This window comes from Mustela nigripes, chromosome 13, assembly GCF_022355385.1.
Source record: "Mustela nigripes isolate SB6536 chromosome 13, MUSNIG.SB6536, whole genome shotgun sequence".
NCBI classification, from domain to species: domain Eukaryota; kingdom Metazoa; phylum Chordata; class Mammalia; order Carnivora; family Mustelidae; genus Mustela; species Mustela nigripes.
In genome coordinates this window covers 69469034-69485421 of record NC_081569.1, presented here as the reverse complement: position 1 = coordinate 69485421, position 16388 = coordinate 69469034, and the positions used below count along the sequence as shown (strand labels likewise).

General features: G+C 40.0%; 1 protein-coding gene across 1 annotated transcript in view; it reads right to left on the bottom strand.

Annotated features, from left to right (window-relative positions):
- Window positions 1-16388, bottom strand: part of TMOD2 (tropomodulin 2) — a 50331-nt gene that overhangs the window by 7860 nt on the left and 26083 nt on the right. The window contains exons 6-8 of the mRNA XM_059372829.1: window positions 13971-14101; window positions 11860-11967; window positions 2746-2889 (exon numbers count right to left, since the gene is read on the bottom strand). Of these exons, the coding sequence (XP_059228812.1) occupies window positions 2746-2889; window positions 11860-11967; window positions 13971-14101 (383 nt within the window). The remainder of the gene's footprint in view (window positions 1-2745; window positions 2890-11859; window positions 11968-13970; window positions 14102-16388) is intronic.

The following is a 16388-nucleotide window of genomic DNA, read 5'->3' as shown; positions in this document are numbered from 1 at the left end:
AATGGAGGTCTAAATTTCTTATAATTTGTTTGTTTCCTCTTTATAAGTCACTAAGTACAAAGGAGAAAGGGAAATAAAAGTTTAAGCATACATTTCTTCTGTTTTTTTTTCAAATGACCTTTTTTGTTTACTCAAATTTATTTAGCAGTTACCCATCTGTTTCATTAATATGTGTCACTGATTGTTCCTCTCACATGGGGCATCTGATTAAATCATTACCTATTTTCCTGGAGCGTAGCCACCGCAGCCTGCCCCAGTGACAGGTTCTCAGTAGGCCATCATTTCGGTGCAGCTGCCCACTCCAAAGTATGCTAAATTGGTCTGAGCTGCTGAGACCAAACGGTCCTACAGATTATTTTATTTCAAACCCTTCATTACACAGATGAGAAAACTGAGGTCTACTTCTAATAGCCTATGAGTCAATAAACAAAATTTGAATGGAAATCAAGTTCTGACTCTGAATTTCCTCTTTCTTGGAATAAAGCAAAGAACTTTTCCAGTTTCTCTAGAAAGTCTCAATCCTCTTACTTATCACAAATGCAAAGAAGCTATTTCAGAGGCATATTGGGGAATAATGTGGAAAAATGACATGCTTCCATCCCAGAGAACTGAAGAAGGGTGATAAAGTTGATGTAAGGAGATTTAAGACAGCAAATTCAGGCTTTGTATTTCAGGATCTTCTTCACATGCATTATGAAAAGCTGCTCTATTCTCAATGTTTGGGATTCTGTCTCATTCATCAGATGTCAGGTTGCCAGGTTTAGCAAATAAAAATACAGGACACTCAGTTAAAACTGAATTTTGATTAATAATAACAAACAATTTCAATAAATAAAAAAATATATATATATTTTAGTATAGTGTGTCCCAAATATTCCATGGTACATACTTATACTAATAATCATTTGTCATTTATCTGAAATTCAAATTCAAATTTAACTATATATATATATATATATATATATATTAAAGATTTTATTTATTTATTTTACAGAGAGAAAGAGATCACAAGTAGGCAGAGAGGCAGGCAGAGAGAGAGGGGGAAGCAGGATCCTCGCCTAGCAAAGAGCCCAATGTGGGGCTCGATCCCAGGACCCTGAGATCATGACCGGAGCTGAAGGCAGAGGCTTAACCCACTGAGCCACCCAGGCACCCCGAATTTAACTATATTTTAAATGGCCATCTTAACCAGGTGGTATCTTACAAGAAGTCAGGAACACAGTATCTGGAACATTAGGTCAGATATGGGGTTTCATAATGAACTAAACCAACATAAGAAGTTAAATACATGTATCCACCTCTGTCATAGATGTCCTGGAAATAATATGCTAAGAGCTCATTTCACTTCTTTCTAATACTAGTTCATTTGGTAAATATTCCTGAGCTATCACTGCATTTCTCTCAGTTCATATTTCTCTCTGGCTCATTTTCCCACTCTCCCACTCCCTGACAAATCCTCTTCTTAACTGTACTAGCAGCTGGACACACACCAGGATAACGGCTTCGAGCTTCCTGAGGGTGTACGGCTGGGTGTGCATACCCCCTTCACATATCGTCCTTTGGGAACGCTGCTTTGGGGATGCATCCCTTCTGGGGAGGGTGAGAGGAAAGGAGTGCCTGTCTTCTGTATGTTCCCCTGCTCCCCCAGCAGCAAGCCTCTGGAGGAGTGGAGGGGAGGAAGACCTGTACTGCAGCAGCCCACATGTCCTCATTAGCCAAAACAACAACAACAACAACAACAAAAAACGGGAAGTAGAGCTATTCATGGGACCTATTCATGGGGGGGGGGGGGGTTCCAAACTTAAGGAATAAGTCCTGGGTAGACTCCTGGAGCTCTATCAGCTGTTAGACTAGGGAATTTCCAGACAAGCAGGGGGCACTCTCAGCAGGCCCTCCCCCCACGTCCCTGCCACCACTCCATAGGAGAACTGTTCCATTGCAGGGCCCTTTCTTCCCACTAAACAGTGTCTAGGCCTCTCAGAATCACTGAGTCCCATGGCAGACAGTTCCCTGTATGGAAAGGGGCAGGGCACAGCATTGTGCTGAGAACTGAGAATTGCCGTCCAACAGCAGGAGCCAGCTGAAGGCTGCAGAGCAAGTAGAAACATGGCAGGCGGATGCTGGGAAAAGGTTTTCGGGATCTGGGAGGATATGGCCGTAGGGACAAGCAGCTTGCTTTGGCTGTTGATGGGAACCTAAGAGACACTGCAACAGAGCTGAGACTGTGACTGCCCTGTGGGTGTGGCCTTCTCCTCTAAGCCAGACCATCTTCAAACCTGGATTCCTCCAAAGAGGCTCGACGGCCAGCCCCAGACTGCAGGAGTCCAGTTCTGCTTGTTTTTTCTTGCCCACCCCCCAACCCCAGCTCTGGCAACCTCCAACTGAGAGCAAGGAGTCCGTTTCTGGGCATGGCCAATCTGCCACAGCCCCAGTGAGATGCAACAGCAAGGCTGGAACAGGACTGGCTGAGATTCCTGGTGGGAGGCAAGGGTGGTGATGGCTGTCAACACTTGTGGCCTCCTGTCTCCCCTGGTGTCTGACTAGCCGAGGACTGGGGGAGAGCTGGTCCTTTCTGTCTTACCATATGTCATATTTTGTTACTGACATGCACTCTCACACACACTCCACCGGACCCCAGATGTTGTAACTTACAGGAAAGCCAGAACATCAAATTGAGTCACAGAATTTGACTTCGAACTCACTGCCGTGTGACTCCCCAATTCACATGCACCCTGTGCATCATACCTGGTTGTCGATCTTGATCTCGGTCAGGGTGTCATTCTCTCTCAATGCCTCCACCAGGGCCAGGATCCCAGTCCCAGTGATGAAATTGGATTCGATGTTGAGGCTTTTCAAGGTCTTATTCACTTTCAGCATATCTGCAAAAGCCTTATTATGCAAAAAGTAACCATTAATGCTTCCAAAAATTGATTTACTGAACTCCCCAGCCCCAAATTAAACACAGGGGTTTTTTATACACTTAAAGAAAAACTTAGTTAAATCAAACTAAGAATAATTCAGTCCAGCAGCCCAGACTTATTAATTTTGTATACTGCAAAGCAAAAACAAAAAACAAAAAATCCTGACATAGGATTACAAAGTGTTGGGATGGCTGAGTGGCTCAGTTGGTTAAGTGGCTGCCTTTGGCTCAGGGTCCTGGGATGGAGTTTCGCATCGGGCTCCTTGCTCAGTGGGGAGCCTGCTCCTCTCTCTGCCTCTGCCTGCCACTCTGCCTCCTTGTGCTCTCTCTATTTCTCTTTCTCTCTCTGACAAATAAATAAATAAATTTAATTTAATTTAATTTAAAAAAAGGATTACAAAGTATTGAACTTTGTTGGGTTAAGAACATTAAGTAAAATCCCACTACCATCTATTATCATTATCAGTTTGTTTTCTGTGTATGTGGGGGGGTTCTATTTTTTGCCTTTTTTGTTTTTTGAGAAAAAGACACTTATTTATTTATTGTTAAAGATTTTATTTATTTATTTGGCAGAGAGAGAAATCACAAGTAGGCAGAGCCGCAGGCAGAGAGAGGGGGAAGCAAGCTCCCCGCCGAGCAGAGAGCCCGATGCAGGGCTCGATCCCAGGACCCTGAGATCATGACCTGAGCCGAAGGCAGAGGCTTAATCCACTGAGCTACCCAGGCACTCTGAGAAAAAGACATTTAAACATTAGAAGAAATGTAGAAAGGACCTGATCTCAGAATTATTTTACTGTTGACTAGAAAACTTTATTGTTGACTAGCATGTGGCACTACTGGTTTAGTCATATTATTTCAGGTCATCTATAAATTAGAATTCCTCAAAAATAACTTTTGGTATATAATTACCACTCAGAGTGGCAAATCCACTGGACACTTCTAGTTCAAAACAAGAGATATATACATGCACCTGCCTATTCCCCTTACACCCAAAGTTTGCCACAGGCATGAAGAAAAGATACCATTTTTAAGTGACCGAACTCTCACAGTGCAAGAGAAACAAAAAATAGAGGGCCATTACCTTGAAGAATTGTTGAAATACAGAAAAAAGACAGACTGGTGGAGAAATGACCACCAAAAAAGCTGTTGCCTGAGACACCAGAGGTAAGTCCCGACCAGGGCATCTCATTAAAGAACTGTCTTAAGAATGAACTGGGGGCACCCAGGTGCCTCAGTGGGTTAAGCCTCTGCCTTCAGCTCAGGTCATGATCTCAGGGTCCTGGGATCAAGCCCCACATTGGGCTCCCTGCTCAGTGGGGAGCCTGCTTCCCTTCCTGCATCTCTGCCTGCCTCTCTGCCTACTTGTGATCCCTCTCTCCCTGTCAAAAAAAAAAAAAAAATCTTTAAAAAAGAACAGACTGGAACAGCTAGAGCAGATGGAAAGCACATCCTCCCTGCATCATCCTGGACAAGAAACACCTGCCAGGACCACTGTCAATGAAAACCTTCCCAGGAAGAGCCTCTTGTGAGGCTAGGACCTGAGATGGAAGGTGCGCAGAAACAGAGGCACCTTCACACCTCCCATCAGATGCTATGTGGGAGAAATGGAGAGGAGGGGCAGCCATGTGCAGGAATGAACCCCTCCCAGAGTGAAGCCTCCCTAGCTGTGACTTGTGGGATACTCCCAGCCACCTGTCAGCTCCTCACCCTTCAGAGGGCGCTGCCAGTCAATCCACCTGCCTGCTTACAAAAGCATTCATTCATTCATCCACAAAAGACTATTTATTGGGCTACTACAATGTGTCAGCAGCAGAGAAAACAAAAATCTCTGTCCTAAGAAGGCAGTTGATAAATTAATAAAATACATAGTCTGTTGGATGGTGACACAACACAACTTCGAGGAAATGATCCAGGTTTACACAATACCACCTCGTTCTCTGCAAGTCTGGCAACCAGTGACTGCCAGACAAAGTAGGAAAACCAACCTCATGGAAGAGAAAAATCACGTTAGCCAAATGGACAATATGCCATAGAGAGAACAGAGATTATTCAGGGAACAGAAACTAATGTAAAATTTCTAATTGTTATTCTCCCTCTTCTTTCCCACCAAAAAAGAAAAAGAAAATACACTGTATCCATAAAATAAATACTGGCTATTGTGGGGAGAAAAAAAAAGAGGAATTTGAATAAGAAAATGTTCTGAGGGTGCCTGGGTGGCTCAGTGGATTAAGCCTCTGCCTTTGGCTCAGGTCATGATCCCAGGGTCCTGGGATCGAGCCCCACATCGGGCTCTCTGCTCTGCAAGGAGCCTGCTTCCTCCTCTCTCTCTCTCTCTCTCTCTCTCTGCCTGCCTCTCTGCCTACTTGTGATTTCTGTCTGTCAAGTAAATAAATAAAGTCTTTAAAAAAAGGAAAGAAAATGTTCTGAGAAGTTCAAATACTACATTGAAATAAGGAAAAGTAATGGACATCCAGAATTACAAAATGTGCATGGCTGAAAGACCAAGTTGGTGAGTGAGAACATAAATCTGGGGATATTCTTGAGAAGGTAGAGTAAAAAGACAAAGCTAGGAAATATGAGACAAATTAAAAGGTATGGATAAAGACAAAGAAGTTCAACATTCATTTAGCAGAAGTTTCAGAAGGACAAAAGAAAAAAAGAAAGAAGAGAAGGGAAAAAAGTTAAATAGGAAACAAATTTCCTAGAGTTGAGAGTTATGAGTCTTCATCTGAAAGAACCCACTGGATGCTCAGGCACATACAAGTGAAATTTCAGAACTCCAAGGGCAAAGAGAGAGTCCTAAAAGTATCTAGTAAGAAAAAACAAGTTACTTTCAAAGGAACAAGACTCAGACCAGCATTAGTCAGTAGATACCAACGCCCATGAAAACGGAGATTTACACATTTACATAGCCAGGTAACTGTAAATACTGGTGAAAAGTGTTAAATTTTTGTAATTAATCCATATACAAAACATAGACTATAAGGGCATAAACATATATAAAGCTGAAATATGTGAAAGCAATGGAATAGCTACAATTTGGAGAAAGAAAAAGGAGAAGGATGAAGGCAGAGTATAGAATCGCTCTCAGCTTTCCTAATGGAGAAACAAAAATTACCTAAGATGATAAATCAAAAACAAAAAAGGATGTATATCACGGGTTTTCTACTCTGCCTGCATGTTAGAATGATCTAGAAGCTTTAAATATATACACCACCCCCAGATGAATTAAATCAGAATCTTGGGCTGTAGATTGGATCGCTATATAATTTTAAAAAAGATTTTATTTATTTATTTATTTATTTATTTATTTATTTATTTATTTATTTTAGAGAGAAAGAGAGAGAGAGTAGACGTGGCGGGGAGGGGTGGTGGTTGTGGGGAGGGAGAGGTACAAGCAGAATTTATGCAGAGCACACGGCCCAACACAGGGCTCAATCTCACCACCCTGAGACCACAACCAGAGACAAAACCAAGCAGCAGGACACCCAACTGACTGAGCCATCCAGGCATCCCTGGACTTCTGTATTTTTAAAAAGCCCTGAGATCATGGGCTGAGCTGCAGGCAAATGCTTATCTGACTGAGACACCCAGGTGCCCCCCCCCCTTTTTCTTTTTTAAGAAAAGATTTTATTTCAGGATTGAGAACCACTTTGATTAAAGTCATAAAGACAACAGATAAAAGAATGAAAAACAAATTGCTAATACTGATTGCTCTGGGAAATGGAACAAGGAACTTCTTAATTATTTTAATTGTTTTTATGGTGGAAAACACAGGAAGAAGGAAGAGAAGGAATCTAACTTGGGACCAGAACAGGATTTCTCAACCTTGGCACCAATGACGTTTGAGACCAGAGGATTCTTTGTTGTGGGACGTTATCCTGTGTCCTACAGGATGTTTAGCAGCTTCTGAGACCCACTGAAAGCCAACAGCACTCTTCCCAGTCATGACAACCAAAAAATATCTTCAGACCCTGCCAAATGTCCCCTGGAGGGCAAAATTACCCCAAGTTGAGAAGCACTAGACTAGAAGAATAATCCTTTTGTATTAGTCAAACAGTTACTTTAACTGCAAAGAAAGCTCGAAGATTTGGACTGACATCATTGTACACCATGTAAATTAAAGCGTTATTTATTCACTGCTAGGTCCTTAATTAGAATTAAATGTACACATTTTAATTACAGCATCAGACGGAAATACATCAGGCTTTTCCTTATGGACACTCCAGGCTTCAAGATTTATGTTCATTATTAGAATAACAAAATGTCGAAGCAATTAGGCCTTTATAAAAAAAAGTTGCAGGACTTCCTGGCAAGTAGCCAGGATCTTGCCACTTTCTTTTAAACTGAGAAAACACTTTTCTCATACTGAACAAAACAGAGGAGACCCAGCCAAACATAACCCTGGGCTGCAGGCCCAAGTTAATTTCAGTTCAGCAAATATTTAAGCATCTATTACATGTGCTGGGGATAACATCAGTAAAACAAAGACTAGATTTCTTAAATGTTATATAAATAGTTACAGTAGAAAAACATTTTTTTTTTAAAGATTCGATTTATTTATTTGACAGGCAGAGATCACAAGTAGGTAGAGAGGCAGGCAGAGAGAGAGAGAGGAGGAAGCAGACTCCCTGCTGAGCAGAGAGCCCAATGTGGGGCTCAGTCCCAGGACCCTGGGATCACAACCCAAGCTGAAGGCAGAGGTTTAACCCACTGAGCCACCCAGGTGCCCCTAGAAATACATTTTTAAAGAGAAGGTTTTGCTTTCTGTGCTTTATAGGATTATATGGAAAGCATTGTCCAAATCTGGACCATCCACAGGGTAGCCTCAAGACACATGTGGCTCTTAAGCCCTTGGAAAATGATTGGTCTGAATTAAGACGTGCTGTAAATGGAAAATTTGCACTGGATTTCAAATATGTGGTATGAAAAAAAGTAAGGAAAATACCTTATTACACTTTCAAATTATATTTTGAAATAATATTTGGGATGTATTGGTTTAAATAAAATACATTATTAAAATGACTTCCATTTATTTCTTTTTTTTTAATGTGGCTACTAGAAAAATTTTAAATCATACCTGTGGCTTACATCCGTGGCTCTCATTTTATTTGTTATGAACAGTGCCATTCTAAACTCATCACTTTTATATGGCATCATTGTTAATAGTAAAAGCATTTTTTAATGTATCTGGACTTTTTCTGCCCCCTGCTAAAGATGTGGCTACACAGAAGCACTTGGGGCATGGTGAACTGAACTTGATTACAGGTTCATTAAATGCACTTCCTGGCTTGTCTACATGCTGTGTAATCTTAGTGAAGTTACTCAAGCCTCGGTTGCCTCATCTGTAGAATGGGGATAACGCCATCTCATATACATAATCTGCGTATGTTTACAATAATCCCACAAGTGCCTCACTGAATCTGTTTCTGAACTTAATTTTCTGCAGCTTTTTAAAAGATTTTATTTATTTGACATGGGGCAGGGTGGGCAGAGAAAGAGAATGAGTGAGGTGGGCAGCGGGAGAGGGAAAATCAGGCTACCCTGAGAGCAGGAAGCCTGATGCGGCACTGGATCCCAAGACCTGGGGATCATGACTTGAGCCAAAGGCAGATGCTTAACTGACTGAGTCGTACCAGCAACCTTCTGTTTGTGAATTTTAAAGAGAAAAATTTCTTGAAACTCTTTGCTTTAACACTGCTCTTTAATTCTTTTCTTCTTCTTCTTTTTTTTAAGTAATCTCTATACCCAAAGTGGGGCTCAAACTCACAACCCCAAGATCGAGAGCCACATGCTGTATCAACTGAACCAGCCCAGCCAGGCAGGAGCCCCCATCTTTAATTCTTTACCGTGAGTTGTTCAGTCATAATCACCTTTTGAAAATCTCTGTTGCCTCTGGGGTAATCAAACAATTTCAACCTACAGAAAGGTTCTTTCTTGAATCTGGCATGGCTGAAACGAGAACCACCTGAGGGCTACCAGGTGAGGGCTGGACCATAGGATCCCATCCAGGAATCAGGCCAGAGAGGCTTGTCACTTCACACCCTAAGGACTGCAACTATTCCTTTCAATTGTGTGGTGTGCTTGTCACATGATATGCAATCAACACATGGTTGCTGCATTAGAAACAGTATGGAAGAGTTTACTAGATTTAGAATTTATTTAGTCCTTTAGCAAGTTATCTTTTTGACTGGGTAAAAGAGTTAGACTGGTGGTATTGACAATGGACTATAACCTATTTCCATCCCTGCAATTTTACTGCAACGTATTATATAGAGATAAAAATCATTTCTTTATTCATCCCTTTAGTCACTTAGATACAAAATGTACTGCAAATATTTTGCTTTATTGAAAACAAATCTACCCAACAACAGAGGTTATATAAATCATATACTGATAAAAATCCTTAAATTGTTAACTTCACCTTTACCGATGATCTGGTTCTACTCTTTTTCTTTTTCTTTTTTAAGATTTTATTTATTTATTTGACAGAAAGAGAGATCACAAGTAGACAGAGAGAGAGGAGCAAGCAGGCTCCCCACTGAGCAGAGAGCTCGATGGGCTCAATCCCAGGATCCTGGAATCATAACCTTAGCCAAATGCAGAGGCTTTAACCCACCGAGCCACCCAGGCACCCTCTCTTTTTCTATTTTAATTATAGGTTTCAAATTCAAAACTGCTTTCAACTTACACATTTACATATGTAATAACTGCTGGTGAAAACATCAGATCTGTAACTTAGTCCCTGTTATATGCATACTTATATATGCTGTTGACAGCATGGAAATATTCTTAATTGCTGAGAATTTGGAGGGCATATTCATTCATTCTTTTAACAAGTGGTGTTTGAACATGTACTCTGTGCCAGAACCGTGATAGGTAAGCCACTACTTTCATGTGGTGTTATTTTTTTTTTTTATCTTATTTTATTTTATTTTTTAGGGGTGGAGCGGAGGGAAAGAGAGAGAATCTTAAACAGGTTCTACGCCCAATGCAGAGCCCAACTTGGGGCTAAATCTCACAATCCTGAGATTATGACCTGAACCGAAATCCAAAGAGTCAGATGCTTAACTGACTGAGCCACCCAGGAACCTCCCGCAAGTTACCTATTTTAGGTCTTCCAACAGACATGTTATTTTAAATCACATCAAGTCAAGAAAACTTGTTTTTCCAGCTTGATTCAAGGGCTGAGCATTAGACGTTTGTAGAACCACAGCCTGATGCTCAGGCTGCCCCAAACAGACATATTTTAGCAATTGTATGACAGGGAGGCATGGTGTACAACTGTACATCAAGCATAGCTTGATGGCTGAAGCATCCTGCTTATAGTACCAGAAAAACCCAGTGGTACCACTTATTGGCTGTGTTACTCTGGAAAAGATACTTAACTTCTCTGAGCCTGAGACTGCTCATTTGTTAAAGCGGGAACTAATAATAGTACATACCTCATAATATTACTGTGAGGATTAGGTTAGCTGATGTGTGTAAAGCACAGAGATTACTGCTGACATTTACTAATTGCCCAAGAAATTTTAGCTATTAATAGTAATAACATTGATGTGGTAATAGTTGTAGTGCTTACTTGGGTCCAGGGCACCCTTATTTAGTCAAATTACCTAAAATGCATGGAAGGAACAGGGCTTTTTTGTTTTTTAAAATTTTATTTATTTATTTATTTATTTATTTATTTATTTATTTAAAGATTTTATTTATTTATTTGACAGAGAGAAATTACAAGTACACTGAGAGGCAGGCAGAGAGAGAGAGAGAAGGAAGCAGGCTTCCTGCTGAGCAGAGAGTCCGATGCGGGACTCGATCCCAGGACCCTAAGATCATGACCTGAGCCGAAGGCAGCGGCTTAACCCACTGAGCCACCCAGGCGCCCCGAAATTTTTATTTATTTTTAACATTTCTTTTCAGTGTTCCAAAATTCGTTGTTTATGCACCACTCCCAGTGCTCCATGCAATACGTGTCCTCCTTAATACCCACCACCAGGCTCACCCAACCTCCTACCCAACAGGGCTTTTGATCGGTTATTCTTTTCACATTCTGGTTAACAGCGTTAAAAAAAGTTTTAAGATTTTCATTTTTTTAAAATTTATTTATTTGACAGAGATCACAGGTAGACAGAGAGGCAGGCAGAGAGAGAGGAGAAAGCAGGCTCCCTGCTGAGCACAGAGCCTGATGCGGGACTCGATCCCAGGACTCTGGGATCACGACCTGAGCCGAAGGCAGAGGCTTTAACCCACTGAGCCACCCAGGTGCCCCAAGATTTCATTGTTTAAAGTATTTTTGAAACATACTAATCCATTTCAAAGATTAAAATGAAATATCCTTTTATATGTGCTGACTTCCTATAGGATTTGGGGGTCTTATAGTATCCATGGACTGTGCCAGTTTGTTCACATAGATACAAAAGTTTCAGAAAACTTGTACTAAGCGCAGAGCAAAATCTAAATGTTTATTTAGCTAAATGACAAATCCAATCTTATTTCTTTCACCTAAAAGTGTAGTGCTCACAAAATTTTAGTTAATTCAAAGTGCCTGACATTTGGGTTCTGTTTTATTGTCTCATTATAACTGATGGTGTTTAACTGTGTAGAAAATACATTTATCAGATCTAAAAATTGTTAATTGGTAAAACAAATTAAAGATAGTTTCTACTGAATTAAATACTTTCATCATATATATATTATATATATATATATATATTTAAGATTGTATTTATTTGGGAGAGAGAGAGAATGAGAGAGAGAGGAAGTGGGGAGGGTCAGAGGGAAATACAGACTCCCCACTGAGCAGGGAGCCCAATGTAGAACTTGATCCTGGGACTGTAGGATCATGACCTGAGTCAAAGGCAGTCAGTTAACCAACTGAGCCACCCAGGTACCCTTAGGTTATATTTCTAAAAAAAATTTTTTTCTAAAATTTTACTTACGATCGCCACGGGGTCATTGCTACGGGTTGCAGCCAGGCTGAACTTCTTTACATGAGTGTTGGTTTCCAGAGCTTTTGCAAATTCCTTCAGGGTTGGAATTGGAATGTTCTAAAATGAAGAAGACACAGACAGTTGATAAACCGTTCTGTAGTCCCAGCTACCCCAAGTCAAGGACCCACAGCTTTTAAATACCTTATGGCTTTAGATAGCTAAATCCTTTCTAAAAGACTCATTAACCATTTTTGAGCCATGGAGCCTTTCTGGCCAGTAGCACCACTTAGTGTCTAATAAGGGAATCTAACACAATAAGACATTCTAACATCACCTTTCTGTTCATTTTAGCCAAGAAATTATGCACATACCCAACTTCCCTCCTTTTCTCTTTCATTCTCTATATTCTAGCCAGACTGACCTACTTGCCAATCTTTAAACATATCATGCTCTTTCTCTGCTCCACACCCTCAGGTATGCTTTTCCCTTCACCTGGAAATTCTATTGTCCTTTTCTTTGATTCATTCCTAGCTGAAATATCACCTCCTTTGTTTATTGACTCCCCTAGGCAAAATGAAAAAATTCTTCACCTGCAATTCCATAACACTAGGGGGTTTACCACATCATGTTGTAGTTAATTATTTAGTGTTTTGCTCCTAATATAAGATTTTCAGAATAAAGACCAAATGATTCCTACTCCCTCTTTCACAGCACTCAGCACAGTCCCGACCACTGGGAGGGAGGCAACATGGGATACACTAGAGGTTGACATGAGTCCTGGATGCTTACAGATTAGCTCTGTGGCCATGAGCAACTTAACCCCTTTAAGTGGCACTGAGAATTAAATGAGATGCAGTAGTCTCCCCTTATCCATGGGGGATGTGTTCCAAGACCCCCATGGATGCCTGCAACCACGGATAGCACTGAACAATATATGTATTTTTTTCTATATTTACATACCTATGATAGAGTTCAATGTATAAGTTAGGCACAGTAAGAGATTGACAACAGTAACCAATAATAGAATAACTATAAAAATATATTATAATAGAAGTTATATGACTGTGGTCTCTCTCTCTCTCTCTCAAAATATAGCTATACTCACTCTTCTTCTTGTGATGTGAGATGATAAAATGCCCATGTGATGAGGTGAGGTGAGGTGAATGACATAGGCACGGTGATATAATGTTAGGCTACTCCTGATCTTCTGACAGTACATCAGGAGGATCACCTACTTCTGCACTGTGGTTGACTGAGGGTAACTGAAATCATGAAAAGCAAAACCATAGACAACAGGGAACTATCGTAATGAATTTCAAGAATTTAGCAAAGGGTATGGCACAGAGTGAGTACTCAATGTAAGCCAGTTATTATTACTAAATGGCAGATGTTAGCCCAAAAAGAAGCAACAAAATAGATACAGGCAATGTACTCTCTCTCTCTCCCTCTATCTACCCACCTATCTATCTCACACACACCCTTCTTTCCCCTCTCTTTGAGAGTGACATGACTAATTACCAAAGAGAATAAAGCAGAAGTAACAACTGTAACTTTAGGGAATAGGCTATAAAAGGCACCGTGGCTTCCTGTTTGTTCTTTCTTTTTCTCTTTGACCGCGTGCACTGAGAGAAGCACATCGTCATGACATGAGGACACTGAGACAGCTCTATGGAGAGACCCATGCCGCTTGAGTGTGCCATCTTGAAAGTGGATCCTTCCACCCCAGTCAAGCCTTCAGATGATTACAGCCCCTGATGACAGCTTTACTAACAGCCTCACTTGAGACCCGAGCCACAACTCCCCAGCTAAGTCCAGATTCCTGACACTCAAAAACTGTGTGAAGTAATGTTTGTTGTTTTAAGCCTCCAGGTTTTAGAGTAATTTACTACCCAGCAGTAGATAACCAATATTATATGTTTAACACAAATACGATGATTCTTTCTGAAGAATTCCAGAAATCACTTTTTTAAAAATTTCTTCTTTGCAACAGAATATCTTGTGTCATAATTGGGGACTACAAGGGATTGGAACCAGGTATGAAAGCAGGCCATTGGTCATCACTGTTAAATTTTCTAACTTCATGATACATCAAGTAACTGACAGTAACCATAATGAAATACCTTAATGTTGTTGAGGTTGACTTCTTGCAGGCTGGGATCATTGGCTTTCATTTGCTGCAGACTCACTTCCACATTGGTAGGATTGGGCGGTTCCTCAAATATTGGTTTGACCTTCTCACCTTTGACCACATCTAACACATAAATTTTAACTTAATTTTATTTTTGCTCTTTTTTTAAGACAAATTTTAATCTTAAAAAGAAAATGTAGGGGCTCTCCTGCCAAAATCGGAGATGACTTCCCCCAAAAGGCACTTTCCTTCCTATGCTCAGATTCTGATAATACTCTAATATCAATGATAGTACAGCTTATTCTCAATAAAGTAAGCATAGGAATGGTATGGTTCAGAGTTAAAGTTTCAAAGAGGCAGTTATTGCTGTTGTATATGGACCACTTTCAGACTATAATAATCAAGCCACAGGATCTGAGATGCAAAAAAGAAACAGTCTTTTCATTTCCAAAACCATACTGTTCTTCTGGAATATTTTTAAAAAATATTTATTTATTTACTTATTCTTTTTAAGTAGGGTCCATGCTCAACATGGGGTTCAAACTCATGACCCCAAGATCAAGAGCCAGCCAGGTGTCCCCTCTGGCCTCTTGACTATATCCACCCTTCTCGGATACCCATTTTGGAGGTTTAATTTTGACAAAGATATGGAAAGAGAAACGGACAGAAAGGCAAAATGGAACAATTCTCAAAAGCAGTTAACAAAATGTTTGCAGCATATATTAAACATACACAGTGTTAATATCTCAATATACACAGAGCTCCTACAAATCAGTAGACAAGTCAATTAGAAATGAACAAGTAATATGATCAGAAGAGTCTTTGCCACTCAACCAAAAATATAAAAAGTCGTTAATCTGTGAAATAAAAAATGAAATACCTTTTGAGTAGCAAAAAAAAAAAAGTGAAAAGAGATAACATGTGCTATTGGCAGCAATGTGGAGGGAAACACATTGTCGTTATGTTGGTGAGAAGGTAAACTGATGCAAACTTTCTAGAAGACTCATTTGGCCTCACCTATCAAAATGGAAAATGTTGGTATTCTATGACCCAATAATTATGTATCTAGAGGTCTAATCTACAGAAAAAATAGCATGGATACATAAAGACATATGTTAGGGTTGTTCACTGACCTGTTGCTTGTGACAGCAAAACATGATGAAAGTTCACCAATGTGAAAATGGCTAAATAACTTACAGCATATCACCTAATAAGGTGCTACCTACTCATTAAAAGAATATGGCAAACCTACATGTACTGATAAAAGAAGAGAAACACAGTTTGAAAAAAAAGTTAATGTAAATGGAAATACACATAAATATAACAAAATATGTACAAGCTCTATATGAGGAAAATGATACAACTTTATTGAAAACAATAAAAGAGAACTAAATGGAGAGATACTGGGAGAGACTCAATATTGTCAAGATGTCAGTTCTTCTCAACTTGAGCTATAGATTTAATACAATTGCAGTGAAAATCCCAGCAAGTTCTTTTATATTTATCGACAAACTACTTTTAAAGTTTATATGGAGAGGCAAAAGACCCAAAACAACCAACATAATATTGAAAATGAAAAACAAAGTTAGAGGAGTGACACTATCAGACTTTAAGACTTACTATAAAGCTACAGTAACCAAAACAGTGTGGCAGTAGTGAAAGACTAGACAAATAGATCAATGGAACAGAAGAGAGAGCCGAGAAATAGAGCCACGTAAGTACAGTCAACTCATTTTTGACAAAGGAGCAAAGGCAACGCAATGGAGAAAAGATGGTCTTTACAACAAATGGTGCTAGCATAACGAGACGACCACATGCAAAAAAAAAACTAACTCAAAATGTATCACCTAAATGTAAAATGCAAAACTATTGACATCCTAGAAGACAACCCAGAAGAAAATCTAGATAACCTAGGGTTTAGCAATGACTCTTCAGATAGAACACCAAAGGCTTGGTCCATGAAAAGAAAGAATTGAAAAGCTGGACCTCACTAAAATTAATACAGATCTAATAAAAGATTATTATCCAAAATATACAAAGAACTCTTAAAACTTAACAATAGGACAACAATCTGGGTAAAAATTCGGCCAAAGACCTTAATAGACACCTGAAAAAAGAAGATCTACAGATGGCAAGTAAGGATTTGAAAAGATGATTCACATAATATGTCATTGGAGAAGTGCAAATGGAAATCATGAGATACTACTACTCACTTAGAATAACCTCAATCTGGGGCGCCTGGGTGGCTCAGTGGGTTAAGCCGCTGCTTTCGGCTCAGGTCATGATCTCAGGGTCCTGGGATCGAGTCCCGCATCGGGCTCTCTGCTCAGCGGGGAGCCTGCTTTCTCCTCTCTCTCTCTCTGCCTGCCTCTCTGACTACTTGTGATCTCTCTCTGTCAAATAAATAAAT